A 20,637-nucleotide genomic window follows, 5' to 3' on the forward strand; every position below is an offset into this window, starting at 1 on the left:
GACCAGTTCTGCTGCTGCCAATTCCTAGCTCTCAAAGCCAAGGAACTGCACTCCCACATACTGCAGATGTTTCTCAGAGATCTTTGAAGAGTTACAGCTCACAAACTTCTATACTAGTCACTTCCTCCTCAGTGATTTCCTTGGGTAGTCAGTGGGTCACAGTTGATCATTGGCCATATGTACTCAGCTTCCTGTGTGCTGTCACTGTAAAGGACTGGATCAGAGTTTATAAAGTACATTTTATAAAAGGCATCAAAAGGAGACAATGTATTTAACTGATTTCAATAAAAAAACTCACACCCCATGAATGAGATATTTGAATCCTGTCACCACTATTCTAAAAGGCTTATTTGGAAGCTTTAAAAATAAAACTTAGTTTCAAGAAAGATGTGCAAAGCACTGGATCTGTAACTGGTACTGCACTTTTAATTCAGCACCATATATTATAGTAACTGAACCCATTTTTTAACTGTATGTACGAGAGCAACAGCTTGCCAGGCTCCTTGCCTGATCTTCCTCTGCCACCCCAGATCCCCCCACCCAAACAATATACACATACGTGTGTTAGAGGCAGCACTCAAACGAAAAATGCTGCAAATTCTAGCAAAAAAAACCCAACAACCCACAATCTAGGTATAAAAGAGATTGCTTTATTCTGTTTCACTACTCAGTTTACAGTTATACATGTTAAAGGACTCGTTAAAACTACTGAAATTAATTTAATGTAAACAATGACCGTTTTGTGCAACGTGTGCCAACCAATGCAATAAGTACAACTAGAGAAACACAGTGGTCAAATGATTTCCAAAATAGGTTTCTTCTACAGAGCAATTATACAGACATAATAAAAAATATGCACGTTTTAATAAAATAAATAATTCCCATCTAACTGAATACTAAAACAGGACAGAAAATACAGGCAATTTATTTGGGGGGGATCCTTAATTACTTCTCATGTTCACCCATTTCTGCTGTTACTTTTACCTTTAAGAAAATGCTTATACAGGGTGCAAGTAAATATTTTAGTGATTGCTTTTTTATTTCTGAATACTTTGAAAGCCTCTGATCATTGAACATATCATTATAAAGAATCAAAAATGTTAATTAAAAAACCCCAAATCTTAATTATACATATCATGCCAAACAGTTCAGAAACAGATCATAATTTGGACTACCCTGCTTCTTCTCATCTTCACCTTTACATTAACATTACTACTGTTTTTAGCAATCACACTTGCAAAAATAAATCCTTTGCACAGTCCAGAAATCTGAAATTCACCCTTTCAATTGATTATTGTTAAAGAGAAATTATCATGAGAAACAGAAAAGATGCAAGTTCATGAATAACTTTTAAATCTCAGACAAGTTGTGTCTTGCTTTTGAGCTACAAACCTTACAAGCTAAAGCTAAGAACATTTTGAAGGCCCTATTCAATAAATTAATTTCCGGGAAGTCTTAAGTTCATTCTCTACTTTAACACAATTCATCCCCTAAAAGTTATCAGTTCAGTGTATTTCCACCTTTTAGTAGGGCACTGTTTCAAGATCATGAAATAGCTAATTTGGGACGTTAGCTTCGATGATCAGATACGTGTTACAGAAATACTGATTAAATCGCTATGGAAGTAAAAATAATGCATGTCATCTTTGCTGGTTAGAAATCTAAAGTAATTTTTTTAATTATTATTTTTGCAATGTGAGAACTAAAACCAAATGATGCTTTATTGATGGCACAGAAGTTACTTAAACTTTATTTTTTTTTAAAATTGTGGAAAAGTACATAATTTCCATAATTGGAATGGAGTTTTCATGCAGCTGTTTGCAAGGAAAACTTAATTAAAAGACTAGCCTGGTATTAAAATCAAAGCACCCATTTTTAACCGTTTGCAGTCTACTATAAAACATACACATATTCCAAGGACCTGTTTCTGGAACACTAGTTTTATTCTTTCCTCATGAAAGCCACAGCTAAGTTTCATCACTGTTACTTTACACTGATAGTAACAGACACTCCCCCCCTCTCCTGTTACCCCAGCCCTGCTCTCATCACACCCCCAGCAGTTCCTTTCTGTCCAGCGACTCTTCTCGGTACCAGTGCTAGTGTTCCTGAAGGCACACAATAAATCTGCTCAGAGGCAAAGCAACCCAAAACTAACGCTCCTTTCTTTTATCCCTCTCTCAAAGATAAATTTCCATCATGCCCTTAGGAGTTGTGTCTTAAAATGTAGGTGTTTTTACAGTTACATTGGCTCCTAAGCAAGTTACCCTAGGTTTGCTCAGTCTACTTAAAATATTCCTCTTGAAGCTGAAATTATGTCCAGTCGTTCAAAACAAGGCTCCTCGTGGAATCTACCCTAATCACAGAAGGAACACAATTCTGAAAAAAACACTATGGTTTCTTTGTACCAAGTCCAGCCGCCTTCGTTTTCAAAAGGTTCGCTTAATAATACCAATAAATTTGTTAACAAGACCTCAAAAACCCCACATTATTTAAAAACTCCTTTAATATATACCAACAATTTATTACCTTTGCATTAAAAAAATCAAAATAGTATGTATAATCCAGGTAACTGAGGTCATATATATAAAAATTTATTAGTCAACACAATTTAAGTTCTCCATCAGAAAACTACATACCATTTTTGTGAAATCCCTGAACTTGATTTTCATTTTTTTTGTTTCCAGACAGAAATGTTGCAAGTTGCATTTTGACCAAATACTGTATTATGTGGTTTTGCTTTTTGGAAACAGAATTGCTTCTCTGGAGATTTTGCTCTCAGCAACTGATTGTCCTTATGGTTTAAAATGGAACACTCCTAGGTTAATAAGAAAAAGTTAATTTTAAAACCATTTTCACAAAAATTCCCCAAAAGAAACAGATCCAAACTCACTATGTGAAAATGTCAAGTTACAATTAGTACCTTAGCCTCCCATCTCTCCCCTTCTGAAATAAAAAGGAAATGAAAGATAGTTTTCTCTGCACAGATCTTTGAGACATGCTGTCAGCAAGAACCTCCTTTTCAGACCACAAATGCTCTGAAAGAGCCAGACTAGATTCCTTCAGCCAGCAATGTCCATGCTTTTTTCTTTTCTTTCTCTGTGGGTTCTGTTGTGAGCATTGAATGAAGTACTTAATGCCTCCATACTTAAGTCCTAATTCAAAATGCAAAATTAGGCTTAGTCAGGATCTAGCAATTGAAAGACTAGCAGTGGGAAAAGACAGCTGCACGACATTGGTGAGTTTCTAAAAAAAGGCAGCAAGAACAACAGAAACAAAAATAAGAGACAGACTACAATACATCAGAAACCATGAGCAGTCTCACGACTACCCTTTATGTACATACCTCAGTTTCCTCTGAAACGACCTTTGCCATTGTCATAGAAAACATTAATTTTATTGCCAGCTTACAATATTTATCCTGCAGTTAGTCCTTGTTTTCAACATAATGCTTGAAACGATGCTACATTAACATGCTCTCTATTATCACCTGACAGTCTCTCCCCTCACTCCGGCTCCCTGAAACTGAATAAAATAGGGAATGGATGCTTTAGATGGAAAGCCTACCACTTTTGCATCACAATCTATCTCCTACCTTTGTTCTAAGAAGCTGAGATTTATTCTGAAACACGTTCGTATTCACATCGTTTTCTCTGCAACTGTTTTCAGCCCCTGCAGTATCCATAATGCTGCTTCCACAAGTCTGTGTATTATAACCACTGTCCACCTGAAATCAAGAAGCAGGGCTTTAAAAATGTACTGCAATTTGTCGCCAATAAACCCTTCAGATTCTCATGCCCGACAGTGCATTTGATTAACAGAACTTAATCCAACAAACCAACTACCATCAGCTAATAACAAAAGCAAATTGTAAATGGGTCTGTCAGAATTAGTTTGGATTAAGTAAAACGTATTTCTGTACATAGTAACACAAAAATCATTTATATTTGCTATGCTGACTCCACTGAGAGAGGAAAAAGAGGATAGTTTTATTTTTACCTGAATACTACTGTTGTCACAAGGAATTGCACTGCTTTCTGCAAGAGGTGACATGCACATGCGAGAGTTTTCAATGCTGAAGGTAATCCCTGTCATAAAACTGGTCATCGGTGCATTGCTATTGCCAATTGTTTCTTTTATCCAAGTGTTCTCCTCAGACACTTCAGCTGCATCAGCCATATCTACAGTGTTATTTTCCTTTGAGCCTTCTATATCCTGAAATGATGACAACCTTTGATGACAAGCTTCCGAGTGATCTGCTGCGATAGACACAGTTGCTACAACAAGATGTGTACCATGTGCAAAAGTATCTCTGTCTTGCTGACATAAGTTTAATGCATTATCCATTTCTGGGAACCGAGTTTCTGCTGGAGAAACATTTTCCTTGCCTTCCTCATCCTCACCATGATTCTCAACCGCAATCGGTATTCTAATGACAGAAGTCTGATACTGGGCAGTTCCTCTACATGCTCCAAGCCTCATCGGAGAACAACTTTTAATTGGAGAACAACCATCTATATAAGGACTTCTTGTACTTGAGGGTGTCATTCTATTTGAGGAAGAAGGAATATCCGGAGAACGAAATGTAAATTTTCTTTGGTCTGTAAAAAAGAAAAACATTATTCTATTAGCTATCAGGTGGAATTAAAGTCATCATCCTCAAAGCCCTACAGTCCTTTGAATAATTACAGCCAACTACATAGTATTTCACTGACCACTGTCTCCCAGCTCCAAGGCCTTCTTAAAATAAACAAACAAACAAGAAAACCCCAATTAAAAAGAAAACACCACCAAAACAAACAAAAACCAACAAAAGAAAGCCCAAAACCACCAAGACATTTAAAGTATCATGGTAAAGGTAAGTTGTTATCCCATTTTTACCACCAAATTTGTTTCGTATGACATAGCTTGCTGTACCAGAGGCCTTGCATTTTCAAATGTCAATACCACACAGTGTTCACAGGAAAATGTGTGAAGGCTGGTTCTGTGACTTTTTTTTTTCTGAACAAGTATAAATACACGTATTTTATAGGCATTTAAAAAAATCTGGGGTAGCAATGAAGTTTTCAAGAAAATCAAACAAGTGGGAAAACACCTGTGCAATCTCCACATATAATAGGTTTGAAATACCATAAGGTTCACCAGAGCACAAACATGCCATTAAATCTTTCCATGCAATGGATGAAACACAAAATTCTGACATTTTCTAGAGCAACGAGGACTCAAAATGTTTGTGATTTCTTCACAACTAGATATAGGGAAGTCAGACTGGATATAAGGAAGAAAATTTTTACAATGAGAGTGGTGAAACACTGGAACAGGTTGCCCAGAGGAAACAGGTAACAAGTAGATCCCCCCTCCCTGGAAATATTCAAGGTCAAGTTGGACGGGGCTCTGAGCAACCTGGTCTAGTGGAAAGGTGTCCCTGCTCATTGCAGGGGGGTTGGACTAGATGATCTTTAGAGGTCCCTTCCAACCCAAACCAGTCTATGATTCTATGATTCTTCACTAGTCAGTTTCATTTCAAATAATCTTGTCAATCACATGATTTGAAAACTCAAGCTAAACACTCTTTGTCCAATTAAAATACTTCAGGTTGAGCCAAATCAGAATTGTGACCTGACTTAGTTCAGGCATATGGCTTTAAACACCCTCCTCACACTAGATTAACACTTTAAATTTTTTTCATTCCTATTAGGTCTCAATTCCTTCTTCTAAAACATTTTCCCTAGTTGATTTTTGCAAGCAGATACACTTCACTGTTTCACACCATGAAGGTATTTCACTGCTAAACAGTAAATGTGTCATACAGGAGGAGTCTGCTGTCTGCCAAGCACAGTAACTTGTCTCCAAACAGAAACAAGTTCTAGTAAGAATGTAGCAGTTTTAATAATCAAAATATATAAATCAAGAAAGAATAATACATATACAATTAAACCATACCTGACAGTGGTGTCTTTCTTATGTGAAAAGCAATTGGTGAAAAAGCAGGAGAACCATTACGTGCAGGAGACCCCTCTGGAAATGTGGGACTGGTTATACTTCCCAGACTATAAGTCCTTGTTCCTCCCTGAATAGGACTTGATGAAAACTGACCCTTCAGAACAAAAACAAAACAAACAAACAAGCAAGCATATTTTCATAATGTAAACTTTGAATAATATGTATATATAAAAAGTTTTCTAATTAAAAACCTTAATATGGCATCACTGAGGAAAACTAATCAATGACAATCTCTATTATTAGTTTAGCTTAAATATTCCAGTTGCAACTCTTCCCTTGGACTTTATGCCTCCACGTAAGAAAAGAGAAATGGGCTCAAACTGTCACATAATACCAACTAAGACTATAATATCCATTATATTAAAGAACTATGAGAAGCCTAAACAGGGAATTAATGCTATCTGTGTATATAGGCAAGTATTTAATCTCAGTTTCTTACTCATACCATGGCAAGTGAAAGCCAGTCACTATATTTTAATGGAATCCACATTATTTGAATTATTTAACTGTGCTATGTCCATAATATAGTAAGACTTTTTGTTCACATAATTTTTTTCTGAATTTGGAATTTAAAAAAAACACAAACAAACCAAAAACTGTTGGTCTAGTACCTACTCTCTCATAAAGTAGTTGTAACTTATTAAAAACATGGTTGTTCATCTTGTGCAGTCTCTTAGAACACAGAATCGGTACAGCCTGCTTTAAGAACTACTCTTGTGCCAGTTAAGTCACATCCATCCAGCCCCCAAAACAGGCTACTTACTGAACTAGATGTTTCCAGAGGGCTTCTGCACCGGACTGGAGATATGTCAATTGAACAAAGCACTCCAAGTGGCTGACTACCGCATGGACTACGCAGAGAACGGGATAAACACTCAGATACGCTTCTATTTTCTTCTAAAAACAGCTTTCTTCGGAGTGATGAAGAGCTCAGATTTTCTTGAGACTGATCTGCAAATTCATCAGTTCTAAAATATTCACCTAGAAATGTGGAGAAGTCGTTTCAAATAAGAATGCCAGAAAAAAAAAAATCTTCCACTACAGAGACATATATACCTAAATTAAAACATTTATTCCAATTTACCAATACAGCAAGGAATTAATCTAATTCAGGCACCTATTCCAAAAGACTGTTTGTTATCATTACAGAAAGTCCACTCTGTCTAACAAGGTTCCACTTCTGCCTATCATCCTTTAATACTAAAGTCTGTGTTAAAAAAAAAAAAAACAACTGGCTAGCATCTACTTACCAGCCTTTTCCTAAAACTGTGTTATTCTCCACGTTTGAGTTGTGAAGAAGGGGTTACTATACTACCTAAGCAAGATGAGACCCTTTTCAGGTTTCCCATGCTTTGATGGTCATGGTGATTGATATCCAAAGGCAAACCAGATTCAACTCGAAGAAAGTAAAGAGTTAGCACTTTACAGTAAAAGAGCACACAGATCTTAACAAAGACCCATTAAAATATGCTGAGACTTACTCAATCATTTTAATTTTTTGCTCTTGCCCTGTTATAATTGAATATTTCTTGTAAGAGAAGAAAGTTTTCATGAATTCACAAACTATTCACTGATGCAAGCATTTGTTAAGATCAAACACTAAAGCAATAGATATGGTTCTGTTTTAATTTTGATGACCCATAATCAGGACTCTGAACTTCAGTACTGGGATAGCAGCATGTAGCCAAAAACCTCTGAGATGGCTATACCCACTATTCCCATATTTGAACTGTAAGAACAGGCCTTTCCAGTCCTCTTGCCTGAGAAGCTGGCAGCAATTGCTTGATATAGCAGTGTGATAATCAGACAGTTAATTTGGACTCTTGCCACCACACAACTTCTAGTCACTGCCACAGCTTCAGTTAAAGGCACAGAATTATAGCTTAGCTTTGCTCAAGGCAAGGTTGGGCTATGAGCCTCATGGCCAGCGATCTAAGTCACACAGCTCTGCTATGTTAAGTAATTGCTTTATTTGGGGAAGGCATGGAGGTCTCTTCTGCTAGCTACCTTTTATATATTCAGAATTGTTAATCAATTTCCAATTGTTCTCCATATCCCTCCTCTTTTATCTTTATGTCTACACTCAAATTATATCACTTAAGTCAGATGCCCCATGAAACATGCAGTAACTGTCTATGTAGAACACATACTTAAAACTTTCACTCATACATTAGGTTTTCAATATTTCATAAGACAAAAAAAAAACCTCAGCAAACAATACAAAAACAAGTTTTCTATTTAGACATTCATAATTAAATTTAGATTTTGCATGACATACCTAGTATTTTCTCTAAATTAAAATCCACTGGCAAAGACAGTACTGTCTGACAAGCAGCTGCAATGAATAAAATCAATAAAATTAGCTTACAGTGACCTTTTACTAAAACTGTAGAAATAAAAATTCACTTTCAAATTGCATTGCAATTGAGCTATTTAAGTCACAGTTGCAACAAGGAAAAGTGTTAATTCAAGCTAAGATTCTGATTTGACAACACTATATGCAGCACACTCAGGCCTAGACATAAAAAAACAAGGATTATAACATAAGAGCCTCTTCAGAGGTGTTCTTAACTGAGGAGAGAGGTCTCTGAAGAAAGGAAGGATTCAAAAGGAAATGGGAGGAAGATCATCAGAATACTGTGGGGAAAAACAGTACCTATTTATCTAAAATGAAACAGTTTACAAGATGTCTTCCAGATTTCTGCTATTTATTTGGCAGAGAAAACAATCAAGATTCTCTAACCCAAAACGATCCAACACATTAAAGGTTTCTTGAAATGGTAATCTACCCATAAACTGAGGATTACAGTCATTTTTTAATGCAGAAAAAGTACATACATTGAGTTGGAAAAAATGAACTCTACAGTCTACAGAGGACTTCAGTTTTTACTTCACAAAAATATGAAAGAGTATAATAAATTACTATCAGAAATGGATATTAAAATTAATAGTACCATAAAGTTCAAGAACAATTATTTCTATAGGAATATTAACAAAAAAACTATTCGCTTTTGAAATTAAATAGCCATTAAAAATGGGTTATTTTGCTTCAGAGAAAGCTTGTAAATTCAGACGTTGCCTTTTACCCACCATTGCTTTTCCCAGGATGCAAAGTTAGCTGTCTTCCAATTGGAGAAATATTATTTAGATCTATGGCTGTAAAATAGATAAGAACTTAAATTTAAGCATGCATGGCATTTAGAGTTTTGAAACCTAGCAGCAGTTAAGTTAGAGTATTTAACACAACTAAACAAAATTTTCACATCAAAGTTTGGAAGAGATGAGAAGGCAGTACTGAAAAAACGTTACCATTATAGCTGATTAAGAGAATTTCAGCACCTTTCTATTCAAAAAAGCTTAGTGAAGTAGCATCAACTTTGCCCAAATCTTTGCCTCCTGCAGCCTCCTCTACATTACAGAGATTTAAACCAAACTCAGTTTATGCTTAGCCAAACAGGCTGTCTTCAAGTAAGACACATTTCTACAAAATCATGCAGTCTGGACTTGAAGACAAAGGTGAAGAATCTACCCCTCCACCCTTTTTATACAGCTAAGGAACACAGTAGACCATTTTCTTTCACCACTCACTTTCCCAAGTCTAAGATTGTGGCTTATGTTCTCTGCCCAAGAAGTGACGATCTTACAATTGACAATTAAAAATACACTATCCACAAGCTGCATCTCCTTAATAAAAAATTTTAACAGTTTAGCCTCTTCCAAATCTTGCAAAAATCCCCAAACACTTACTTAAGAATTTCCTACCAAACAATACTGAATGCAAACAATACTTTATAGCTGACATTTGTCCAGCTTGTAACCATTTACTATGTATACTGTTGGTTATATATAAACGTTAATAACAACAGCATTAATCATAAAATCTAATAATGGCATAAACAAAATGAGCTTAGAAAACCCACAACCCTACATACAGTGACAGTGAGCTAGCAGGACACTAAGAGGATGTCACGGTTTAAAGCTGGGCCAGCTATTAACCAGGTGGCAGATGCTCTCTGTTAACCCTCTCCCCCCCCTGCCAAGGGAAAGGGAAAGGGAAAAGGGAGAGAGACTTATGGGTTGGAAAGTTAAAACAGTTTTAATAAACTATAATAATGAAAAAGAATATAATAACAATAATAATAGAAATAACCAAATATATACAAATATGTACAAAACCAAGATCAAGAGCTTGGAAATCCTCCTCAGGCAGAATTGCTCCCCCCAGTACAGGCAGAGGGGAAAAGGCAGTAGCTCCCCCCAGCACGGGCAGAGGGCAAAATGCAAAAGCTCCACTGCCATCACACCTGCAGGCTTTTAACTGGAGATTTGGCAAAGCTGGTACCAATCAGTGGGAGACAGGAGGGCCCCTCCCTCCTGGGCCCCACCTCCAGGAGGCAGTGGGTTAGTGATAAACAGGAAAGTGAGAATGACATGTATGGGATGGAATACCTTGCTGGTCAATCCTGGGTCACCTGCCCCGTCCACTACTCCCTGCAGGTACAACCCCCTTCGGCTCTTTACTCGTAAGCAGTGACCTTGGGTTCTCTAAGACTATTTGGCCTGGTTTGAGCCAAACCAGGACATTCCACCCCTTATTCCATACCATTCATGTCATACTCAGATCACCACTACCTTTTCATTTTCAAATATATATATACATATCACTAGTCTATGATTCATCTTTATGCAAAAAGTCCATCAAGTTCATTTGGTTCAGGATTGTGGGTTTGCATCTGGTTAGCAGTCTCTCAGCAGTCTTTCTGGCTAGCAGTCTCTCTTTTGTCATGGTTCGTGCCCACGGGTTGCAGGTTAAAGATGTCAGACTCGAGGAGGTTACTGGACGCCACTTGATGAAGCTAGCTCCGGTCGCATCACCACTGTCTTAACCTAAAAGACACTTATGCAGCAACAACATACAGTTCAAAATTAAGTAGTCTCACCCAGAATCAGATCACCTTCAGGGACACATCGGACTTCACCATCTTGCAACATCACCCACCAAGTACATCCAGGTCCCTGAGCAAAAGCAATCCCACGAATGGGTTTACCTTTGCCCGTTACAGGAAGAATCCAGACAGTTTTTCCCAATAGATTCCTTTCATGCACCACCGGGACTTTATCTCCTTCTACTGTATGTAGAAGGTCTGACTGAGCAGGGCCAGCTCGATTGATAGATCCCCTGGTGTTAACTAACCAGGTAGCTTGTGCCAGATGTTTATCCCAGTTTTTAAAGGTTCCACCCCCCATTGCTTTCAGGGTAGTTTTTAACAGCCCATTATACCGTTCAATTTTCCCAGAGGCTGGTGCATGATAGGGGATGTGATATACCCATTCAATGCCATGCTCTTTGGCCCAGTTGTCTGTGAGACTGTTTTTGAAATGAGTCCCATTGTCCGACTCAATTCTCTCTGGCGTGCCATGTCGCCACAAGATTTGCTTTTCGAGGCCCAGAATAGTGTTCCGGGCAGTGGCATGGGGCACAGAGTATGTTTCCAACCATCCGGTGGTCGCCTAGAGCGTGCAGATGAAGTCGCTGCTACTGATTCGCGATTAAAGCTGCCCATCATTGTGTCATAGAGATAAGAGATCGGAATATTAACTGCCCAGTTTATCACAGCATAAATCAGTATCAAACCCCATACCAAAACAATACATTTCGACCAGCGCCCACTGCTAAACTGCATGTAAACATTCATAAGAAGCAAGCAATAACACAGTGCCCACGGCAGGTAAGGCATCATTGCAATACTCAATTGTGAAAGAAACTCCATAAAAAGATGAGATAACACAGCATTCAAAAATGACATCACCATCTTCACTATCTGTTTTAACTTTCCAACCCCTCGTAAATCTCAAAGGAAGAAATCTGATATTCTCTCAGCTGAGCTCTCTGTGTCTCCTCCCACCAGAGCCAGGATTCAACTTATCAGAGCAACCTGTTGGAGCTTCTCTCGAGCCCCACGTTGGGCTCCAGTAAATCTGTCACGGTTTAAAGCTGGGCCAGCTATTAACCAGGTGGCAGATGCTCTCTGTTAACCCTCTCCCCCCCCTGCCAAGGGAAAGGGAAAGGGAAAAGGGAGAGAGACTTATGGGTTGGAAAGTTAAAACAGTTTTAATAAACTATAATAATGAAAAAGAATATAATAACAATAATAATAGAAATAACCAAATATATACAAATATGTACAAAACCAAGATCAAGAGCTTGGAAATCCTCCTCAGGCAGAATTGCTCCCCCCAGTACAGGCAGAGGGGAAAAGGCAGTAGCTCCCCCCAGCACGGGCAGAGGGCAAAATGCAAAAGCTCCACTGCCATCACACCTGCAGGCTTTTAACTGGAGATTTGGCAAAGCTGGTACCAATCAGTGGGAGACAGGAGGGCCCCTCCCTCCTGGGCCCCACCTCCAGGAGGCAGTGGGTTAGTGATAAACAGGAAAGTGAGAATGACATGTATGGGATGGAATACCTTGCTGGTCAATCCTGGGTCACCTGCCCCGTCCACTACTCCCTGCAGGTACAACCCCCTTCGGCTCTTTACTCGTAAGCAGTGACCTTGGGTTCTCTAAGACTATTTGGCCTGGTTTGAGCCAAACCAGGACAGAGGACAACAGGAATTTACGTAGCAAGTAAGGGTAGAAGAATATGGAACTCAGTTTCCCATATACTTATATTGGCAGGAAAGCAGTCAGTGTAAGTCAGATGTCCAGATATCAGAAGAAAAGAGCAAAGTAGAAGACTTGGCTATTACCAGTTGACGCAGCAAAGTTGTGTGTATGACTCAAACTGGTTGAAGACAGGTTATGAAAGGAAAAAGACTGAAGAACAGGAACGAAAAATAACAAAAAGGAAAAATTATGTAAGATTCTGGATTAATAAATGATTTTTAAACAAAGAAAGCACTTGGAGAGAACAGCTAAAATTCTATCAGTTGTGCCATCTTTTGTCATTGGTTCTTAAAATTTAAACTGAGGTTGAAGAAAAATTATGCTTGATAATTTCTCCAAAAGGTAGACAATTTTGGGTAGACACACAAAAGCAACTTACATTTAGTTGAATTAAACTGAGAAACTTGCTTGCCTTCATGTTCAGTCCAAGGAGAAGGAACTATGAGGCTTTTTGTGAAAAACTAGAGTAGAATAGAAACAAACCATCTTAGCACTGTTAAAAATCAGAGACTCTCAACTCAGATTAGTACCCTGAACAAGAAAAAATTAAGTCATACCTTTTGCAACCCACAGATCTATATTTTAACTCTTCCTTCCCCAAAATCTATATACTTATCCCTTATACCCAAAATGTATTTCATTATTTTAGGCCCAGAGAGCTTAAAGAAAAAACAATTTGATTTGAAGAATGTTCTTTATGACACGTATCACCTCAGACCTCTCAAGCCTGCAGAGTGAAAATTGTACAGAAGTTTCATTTAACACTAACTACTCATTTAAAAATTTGTTTTTTTTTTCTCTACAATACTTATTGGACAATAGTTTAACATATTTCTTTTCAAACTTTCAGGCTGTTAAATTGTTGTATTTTGACAATTGAGCTATTGGCAAGAAGCACTAAAGAGACATTGCAGTAACAGTAGAAGTGGACAACCAAGGCTTTTTGGCAGCGTTATTAGGGTATTTGGCTAAACTGGTTACCAGTGAAACATTTATGAGTACTGGCACTTCAGTCTTTTTCTTTGAACCAGAAACTGGATCTGCTGTCACAGCTGCACTCTAGAACACCCTGATGGTAAGGAGATGAACACTATTGCATAGCTTCAAGAAATACATGCCAAATCCTGTTCTCACAATAAAAGCAAGACTCAAAGCAAATGAAAAAAACTCAGCTTGAAACACCCAACTATTAAAGGCATAATTTTTATCAGAGACATGGTTTCAAGCTGTTCAGCTGCATAATCCATTAGCTTATGCCTCACAAAGAAGAAATATCCTTTTTAATGCAGATTTAGAACAACAAGAGTATCTTAGCTGAAGGTCAACTATATAGCACCTTTATGGAATCACAAAATATTTTTTGTTTATAGAGACAGAAACTGCTAATAGCATTATACAATATAAAAAGGTCAGTAACACTAAGGAAGACTTTCCTAACAGAGCCTTACTTTATTTTTTAAACTGAAATAACATTGAAGATTTCTATAGTGAAGACTTGAAACACTTTACTTTTCCTTCTCTGCTAGACAAATGGATAATAAAAAATAAAATGGACAGAAAGAATTACAAGCTACCGGAAGAAAAGTCTTGCCTCTAACTAAGCAGACTTTGGAAGGAACAAAAAAAAAAAATCACCAAAGTTCTCCTATATTTCTAAAAATGCAATAAAAGAAACTAAGCTACCTAACACTAACAGTTACTGTAAAACCCAAAATACTCAACCATTATTTTTAACCTTAAATTAACTTTTTATAAGAGTTATCTTACAGCTACATTTCCACTAGCCAAGCAACATGAAAGAAACAAAATCTGCTGGTTTGACCTACAGGTGTGTGAAAGATGGGAAGAAAAAGAACATGTGGATTCCAACTACAACTGCAAGGGATGAGGACACAAAATTACTTTCTTACTGACCAGTAAAATAGAATAACCTTCTGGGTTTTGAAATCCTATAATAGATGCAGATTTTTTTTTGTAGGTATGCAGCTAAAAGAAATCAGTACTTGATAGCATAGAAAGTTTTATTACCTCCTCAATGGCTTTTTGCCTTCTGTCTTCTGTCTCCTTATCAATTCTAAGTAACAAATGAAAAACAACTCAATTATCAAAACCATCACGTAACTGAAAAAAAAAAAAAAGTCCGATCATGTAGTCTTTTACAGATGCTTAAGAGAAACATTATAAATGAAATCGCCCTAAACCCTAAATCTTATGTTTTTACTGTTATGTGCAATAATCTTATACTATAAATTTAGAAATATAAATGCACTTCTCAGTTACTTCAGTTCATCTGAAAAAGATCTGTATCATTTATAAGTACATATCTGCACATCTTCCATTTACTCCTTGTATCAGCAAGTATTTTTATCTGAACAAAACCCAATCATAACTGATCTTTCAAAATAATTCATTTAGTTATGTTGAACTTGTCATATGAATAGATTTTACTTTTAAAGTCACCATGAGATCAGGCTTACAAAGAATCTCACTACAAAATCAAGCAGGTTAAAAAACTGAGCTGAAAGGAACAAAAGGGCAACAGAAGATACTGGTGGAATGTTTGTATACTCAAATTCCTGACATAGCCCACTTTCTCAGCAGAGCTCCCCCTTTCAAATAGCTAGTCTCCATATTTTCTTCAGTTCAGGATCCAATATTGTATTTCAGTTTGGATCAATTAACACATTCCCTTATGCAGCTTTTAATCTAGTTTTTTTTAAAAAAATTGTAGTTACTTCAGCCATCTTCAAGTGATATGTGAGATTCTACATTTATACTTCCTTTAACAGTCACCTTCAAGTCTCCTTCAGTTACTACTATGTAATTTATAAGTGTCAAAAATTTTTACAGTGAATATTCATCATCGTCTTAGTTGAATCACATAATTCTTTTATACACGGTTAGTATACCTGAATTACCCTTGAATAATTTTAGAAATCAGCCAGGTAACAGACATTATTAGCTACACAAACCTATGTACCTAACACATACATGAACTTTCCCTCACAGCCCTCTTTCTTTGATGCTAATCAGACTTTGAATAGATCTGTAATACTTGGACATGCCACCTTCAACTACATCTGCCTAGATGATGCTGAAGTGACAGTTCTATGAAGACACTTGCACAAAACTCAGTTATTGTACAAAAAAAAAAAATCATATAATCATTGTATATTTATGCATAGTGGATCACGAGTAATAAGCATCTTTACAAGCCAGATTCCAAAGGAGAAACATGGGAACTGCGAAAACAGCTCCCACTAAAAGTGCTGGTTAGTGCAGAAGAGGATGTTTTCTCTTTAGTGCATAACCCCAGGAAAATAACAAAGTGAAAACATCATATGTATTTAACAAGAATAAAAACAAGCCAGTCTTGTATGCAACTTTAAGCAACAGAGCACAGGCAACTGTGACACACACCATGCAAGACGCAGTACCCTTTTTTTTTAATACTTAACATATAATAGCATAGCATCCAATTTAGTAACATTCAATATCTACCAGTAGAAACAAGAAAAGGAAGAGGAAAGTTTGTGGAGAAGACTGTGTCACTATGTCTGCTCAATTACTGACAGACTATTTTTCACTAACACAGTCTGCCAGAAAAAAGTTCTCCTAATCATTTTGCAAGCAGTGCAATAAACACACAGCACATAGCTGATGCCCAGTTTATGGAAACAGTAATACTGCACAAAATCAAGTCCACATGTGATACACAGTTACAATTTCACAAAGTGCTCCTAAGCTTTTACACTGTGCTGCTACCCAAACGACGTAACAGAGAATTATCAGTTTGAAATATTTATACACCAAATGACTTATGCTTGTGGTTCTTTGCAACTAATTGAGAAAATGACTTGTTAACAAGCATTATTAAAATGGAGTATACAGTTTGTGTAACATTAGGCATGGGCTCAAAAAAATCAATTCTTTGATCAGGAACTTTTAATGTCAAGAGCTGTATTTATGACACTTTTGTTTCCATAAAGCAGTATTTATGAAATGTAAATTAAAATCAGTTGCCATACAAAATCTTACACACATGCACATATATATATGCATTTAATCATGTACAGTTTGCAGCCACCAGAAATAACCACCTCAGTCTGTACTACACTGAAACATGCAAGTGTGGACACAGCAAACCTACACACAGACAAACTAGCCTCTTTCTAGTCATATTAGACAATTTAAAAAAAAAAATAAATCATAGTGGGTATGAAACAGTGTGACAGACTGAAAGGACCCACTGAGACAACCATGTTTATACCTATAGGCCATGCCACTAATCATCACTGGAATTATCACCCAAGCCATCTAAATTAAAGCTATTTTGTGTGTGTCCTAATAGGCTTCCAGAAACAATGTAATCAACCCCCTAAAAACTTAAGGCTTAAGGCTTTATTGAATACAAAAAGCATTAGAGTCTAAAACCTACTGGCTGTTAGAGAAAGGCCAAGAAACAAACAGATGTTAAGAAAAATAATATTGACATTAAGACACAGTGATTCACAGATACAGCTGAGGACAGTTATATTATATATGGAGGATTGTTTTATTATTCTATTACTGTGGTGCTTCATGCCATGAGGTGCAATTCTTTGTGCAAGTTTATATCTGAGAAATGAGTGTCTATAGGATTCACCATTGTGGCCTTCCCTTGACTACCTTCCCTTTGTATGTTGTTCTGTACTATTAGTGTGTAAGACTATCCCTCAAGATGAGCTGTGAATACCAAGCCTGTTTTACTTACTCATTTGTTTTCCCCATGAAAGTTATTTTCAGATGAAGGGAAAAGTTGAGATCAAGATCCTCAAATTATTTCAAGTAATTAGCAATCTCCTTCTCCTCAAAGATGGCAAGCTTATTGGTCTTCCCTCATTCACATTAAGTCCATCTATACCTTTCAAAAAGTGTACTGGCTTACCTAGCTAGCTTTCCCAGCTCTACCCTTCTGCAGGAGTCCTAAAGACCAAAGAAGCCTACACTTCATAGGTCTCAGTATGGAACACTCTGACAAGCAGCAGAAGAGGTAGCTTGGTAACAATCACTGGCAAGACATTTTCGTGCTTCTGTTGACTGCTTTTATCTGGCTGTCTTCCAAGCTGCAATCAGAGTGGATCAGTAGTTCTTAGCATTAAAAAAGTGACACAGAGGCAGCCTCATCTAAGTATCATATCCACATCAGATATACATAAAAATCTATGTTAAAAGATTTGAATAAAAAGTCTTTAATGCTGTGTTGAAATGTCAATAAAGCAGAAGAACAGCGTTCTAGCATTCAAGCTAAGTTAACTGCATAAAAACAGATGGTAAGTTACCTAGCATGACTCAAATACATTGCTTGGCGTCGAACATCTTCCGAGTCAATTTCCACAGGATTTATTAGAGCAAGCTGATCAATAGACCATCTAAATCTTCCTGGTGTCTAAAAAAAGAAATGGACATCTTAATGCTCACTAGTCTAAAAGATAAACATAAAACCACAGGACAAATCTCAATGGAACAACGCAATCATAATTTCCATATAGTTTCTGTCAAAGACAAACAAAAGTTGCTATTTAAATGACCTACTTTTTTTTTCTTAAAAAAAAGAGTAAGTCAATCAGGCTTCTTTATCCTGGTAGTGGTATTAGAATGATTTACAAGATAATATTATTAAATGGAAGGTTATAGCTAATATTTACAAGCTGAAGTGACAATTTCTTCTCAATTTCTGAGGACATATCTACTAAAGATACAGAATGTGGGATAAAATTTAGTTGCTTCTAGACTGCCACACTCAAAATTACAGTTCCATGAAAACTCAAGTGTCCATACCTAACCCAAGTTACCCAAATAACAGAGCAGCCTTCCTTTCACCTCATGTTTCCAAGAAGACTTAGGAGTCACAACCCCATATGCATCCTGCAAAGTCTCCCTCATAATGCCATACACAGTGCACAACAAAACCCAACTCTGATATAAAGCAGCTTCATCCCTTTATTTAATACTTAATTACAAAATACTGTTCAAATACCTGTTTGAAAAATGACCCACCAAGCAAGTCTTTTTAGTTTCATTAGCACAGCATCTCTACTGCTTATCAGAAAATAATTCCAACTGCAAACCAGAACGAAATTTGCAACTAAAAATGTTACAGATACACAAAATCATTAACTTGATTCTGTGAACATGCAAACAGCTCATAATAGAAGTGCAATTAAGTTTTACTTGCATCCACCCTGCTTAGCATGTAAGTAGGAACTGGTTTTTTCCACTTTAAGTGGGACAAAAGCACGACATCCAACAACTGTCCTTTTATTATTGTCCTCTTTTATTTTATTGTCCTCTTATTATTACTTTCAATTGTTTTTGGCACTTAGTGGGTATATGCTAATCTACTGAAACACCTAATATCTAAAGAAAAAGAAAAACGGGAAGGCAAGAAGACTAAGTGACACTGTTAGTATTAAAAGCAGCATACTCCTGTAATCAGAAGAAACACCAAATGCTACCAAAATTCTTTGGCTTAGTATATACGTTAAAGTATGCTAAATAAAATACACTTTTTCATGAATTTCAAAATATTAGCACTACATCTGCATAGTTAGACAACTGAAGACTAGACCTTACAGATGAGGATTTTCTTGATTTGAAGACTAAAGGACTGGAGACAATTTGCTCCTGAAGAGTATAATAATCACTGGGACTTTCAAAAGGATTCAGGATTTTCACTCGTCCAGGAGTTTCTGGTGTTATTTGCATTTTAGCTTCTTTTGTATCACCCATAACACTAAGCTATACCTGAAAAAGAGAGAGGGAGAGGAAAAATGAAGGGGTAAATAAAAGGAAATTATAATTTTGACTTCTAAGGGTCATCTTGAAGGTTTTGGGAAGAGATGATCAATCATTTTTAAGAAGCCAGAAACATTTAAAAGACTAACAAAAACCAAGTTAGCTTTGGCTTGGACCTACTGCCATGTGAAGGTGATAAATAAGGCTGATATTAAGAACAACTGAATAAATAGAACCTATGAAAACGAGACAAAGGACATCGAAAAGGCGATTAAAACAACACCAGAAGAAACAAAACGGCAGTGAAACCAAATATATCCCCGGAGGGCAGCTCACATACGAAACGCTAGCACTCAACGGCTTCAGAAACAAAAAGGTATTACTGGGACATGCGTAGCACACGGACGATCCCCCCGGGTGCCCCTCAGCGCCAGCCAGCCCTGCGTTTCCCACAAGCTAAGAAGCGAGCACAGAAGGAAACGGCCACAACGGCGAGACGGGGCTGCCGCCGAGCCTGCCGTCGCCCACACCGGACAAGCCCAGAAGCTTCTGGCTGCAGGCAGCTAACCCCGGGCGGCGGGAAGCAGCCGGGGAGACGCGGAGGCAATAACGCCCTCAGAAAGGTCCCGCTTCGCTCGGGCGCTAAAACCGCCCCCGCTCCCCGCGCAACGGGCCGAGGCCATCCCCAGCCCCCGAGGGGTCCGCGGGGCGCCACCACACCTTCTCGCAACGGAAGAGGGGAGAAGGGCCGGCGGGCCTGCTGCCCCCCCTCCCATCAGGCAGCGCCCCGGCGGCTCCCTCAGGTGGCAAAGGGGCCAGGAGTCCCAGGGAGATGCCCCCGCTCAGCCCCCCCACCAAGGGCAGCCCCTTCTACCTCTTCCCCCCAGGAGGGTGTCACCGAGCCTCGGCCCGAGCCACTCTCCTCAGCCCGCAGCGGCTGACGCGAGGCCAAGGCCGAGGCCCGCGCCGCAGCTACCTGCCGCCCTTACCGTGACGCCACCGCGCCCGCTCATGCTCATGCTCGCCCCAGATCACAGCGCCCGCCTCCGCCGCGCCGGGAGGCTCTTTAACTAGCCCCGCCCCCTCCCGGTCTCTGCCCAATCACGACGCGCAGCTTCCGCTGTCACGCCAATGGCAGAGGCTCCCCCGATCTCGAACGGACCAATCACCTGGGGAGCCGCTACACAAATTCGAAA

General features: G+C 38.2%; 1 protein-coding gene across 4 annotated transcripts; it reads right to left on the reverse strand.

Annotated features, from left to right (window-relative positions):
* Positions 1-654: 654 nt before the first annotated feature.
* Positions 655-20,469, reverse strand: BORA (BORA aurora kinase A activator). Of its 4 annotated transcripts, XM_068395469.1 has the most exons (13): positions 20,431-20,469; positions 19,280-19,450; positions 17,986-18,092; positions 14,693-14,738; positions 13,044-13,125; positions 9,091-9,156; positions 8,279-8,335; positions 6,764-6,981; positions 5,941-6,094; positions 3,997-4,598; positions 3,593-3,724; positions 2,637-2,815; positions 655-2,353 (listed from the first exon to the last, which is right to left on the reverse strand). In XM_068395469.1, exons 2-12 carry the CDS (start codon positions 19,433-19,435, stop codon positions 2,666-2,668), a joined length of 1,770 nt encoding a protein of 589 aa, XP_068251570.1. In that variant the 5' UTR covers positions 19,436-19,450; positions 20,431-20,469; the 3' UTR covers positions 655-2,353; positions 2,637-2,665. The 4 variants fall into 4 exon arrangements, with proteins under 4 accessions (XP_068251570.1, XP_068251568.1, XP_068251569.1 ...); XM_068395467.1 differs by having other exon boundaries at positions 655-2,815; XM_068395468.1 differs by lacking the exon at positions 20,431-20,469 and adding an exon at positions 20,316-20,397 and having other exon boundaries at positions 655-2,815.
* Between the last annotated feature and the right edge of the window lie 168 nt (positions 20,470-20,637).

This window comes from Nyctibius grandis, chromosome 2 (genome assembly GCF_013368605.1).
Source record: "Nyctibius grandis isolate bNycGra1 chromosome 2, bNycGra1.pri, whole genome shotgun sequence".
NCBI lineage: Eukaryota > Metazoa > Chordata > Aves > Nyctibiiformes > Nyctibiidae > Nyctibius > Nyctibius grandis.

Excerpts from the sequence above, each read along its gene's own strand:
- BORA (XM_068395469.1), bottom strand. The coding sequence starts at position 19,435 with ATGGGTGATACAAAAGAAGCTAAAATGCAAATAACACCAGAAACTCCT. Across the intron at positions 6,095-6,763 it reads CTCTGGAAACATCTAGTTCA|GGTCAGTTTTCATCAAGTCC; the intron begins GTAAGTAGCCTG and ends TTTGTTCTGAAG. Across the intron at positions 4,599-5,940 it reads AAGAAAGACACCACTGTCAG|ACCAAAGAAAATTTACATTT; the intron begins GTATGGTTTAAT and ends TCTTTTTTACAG.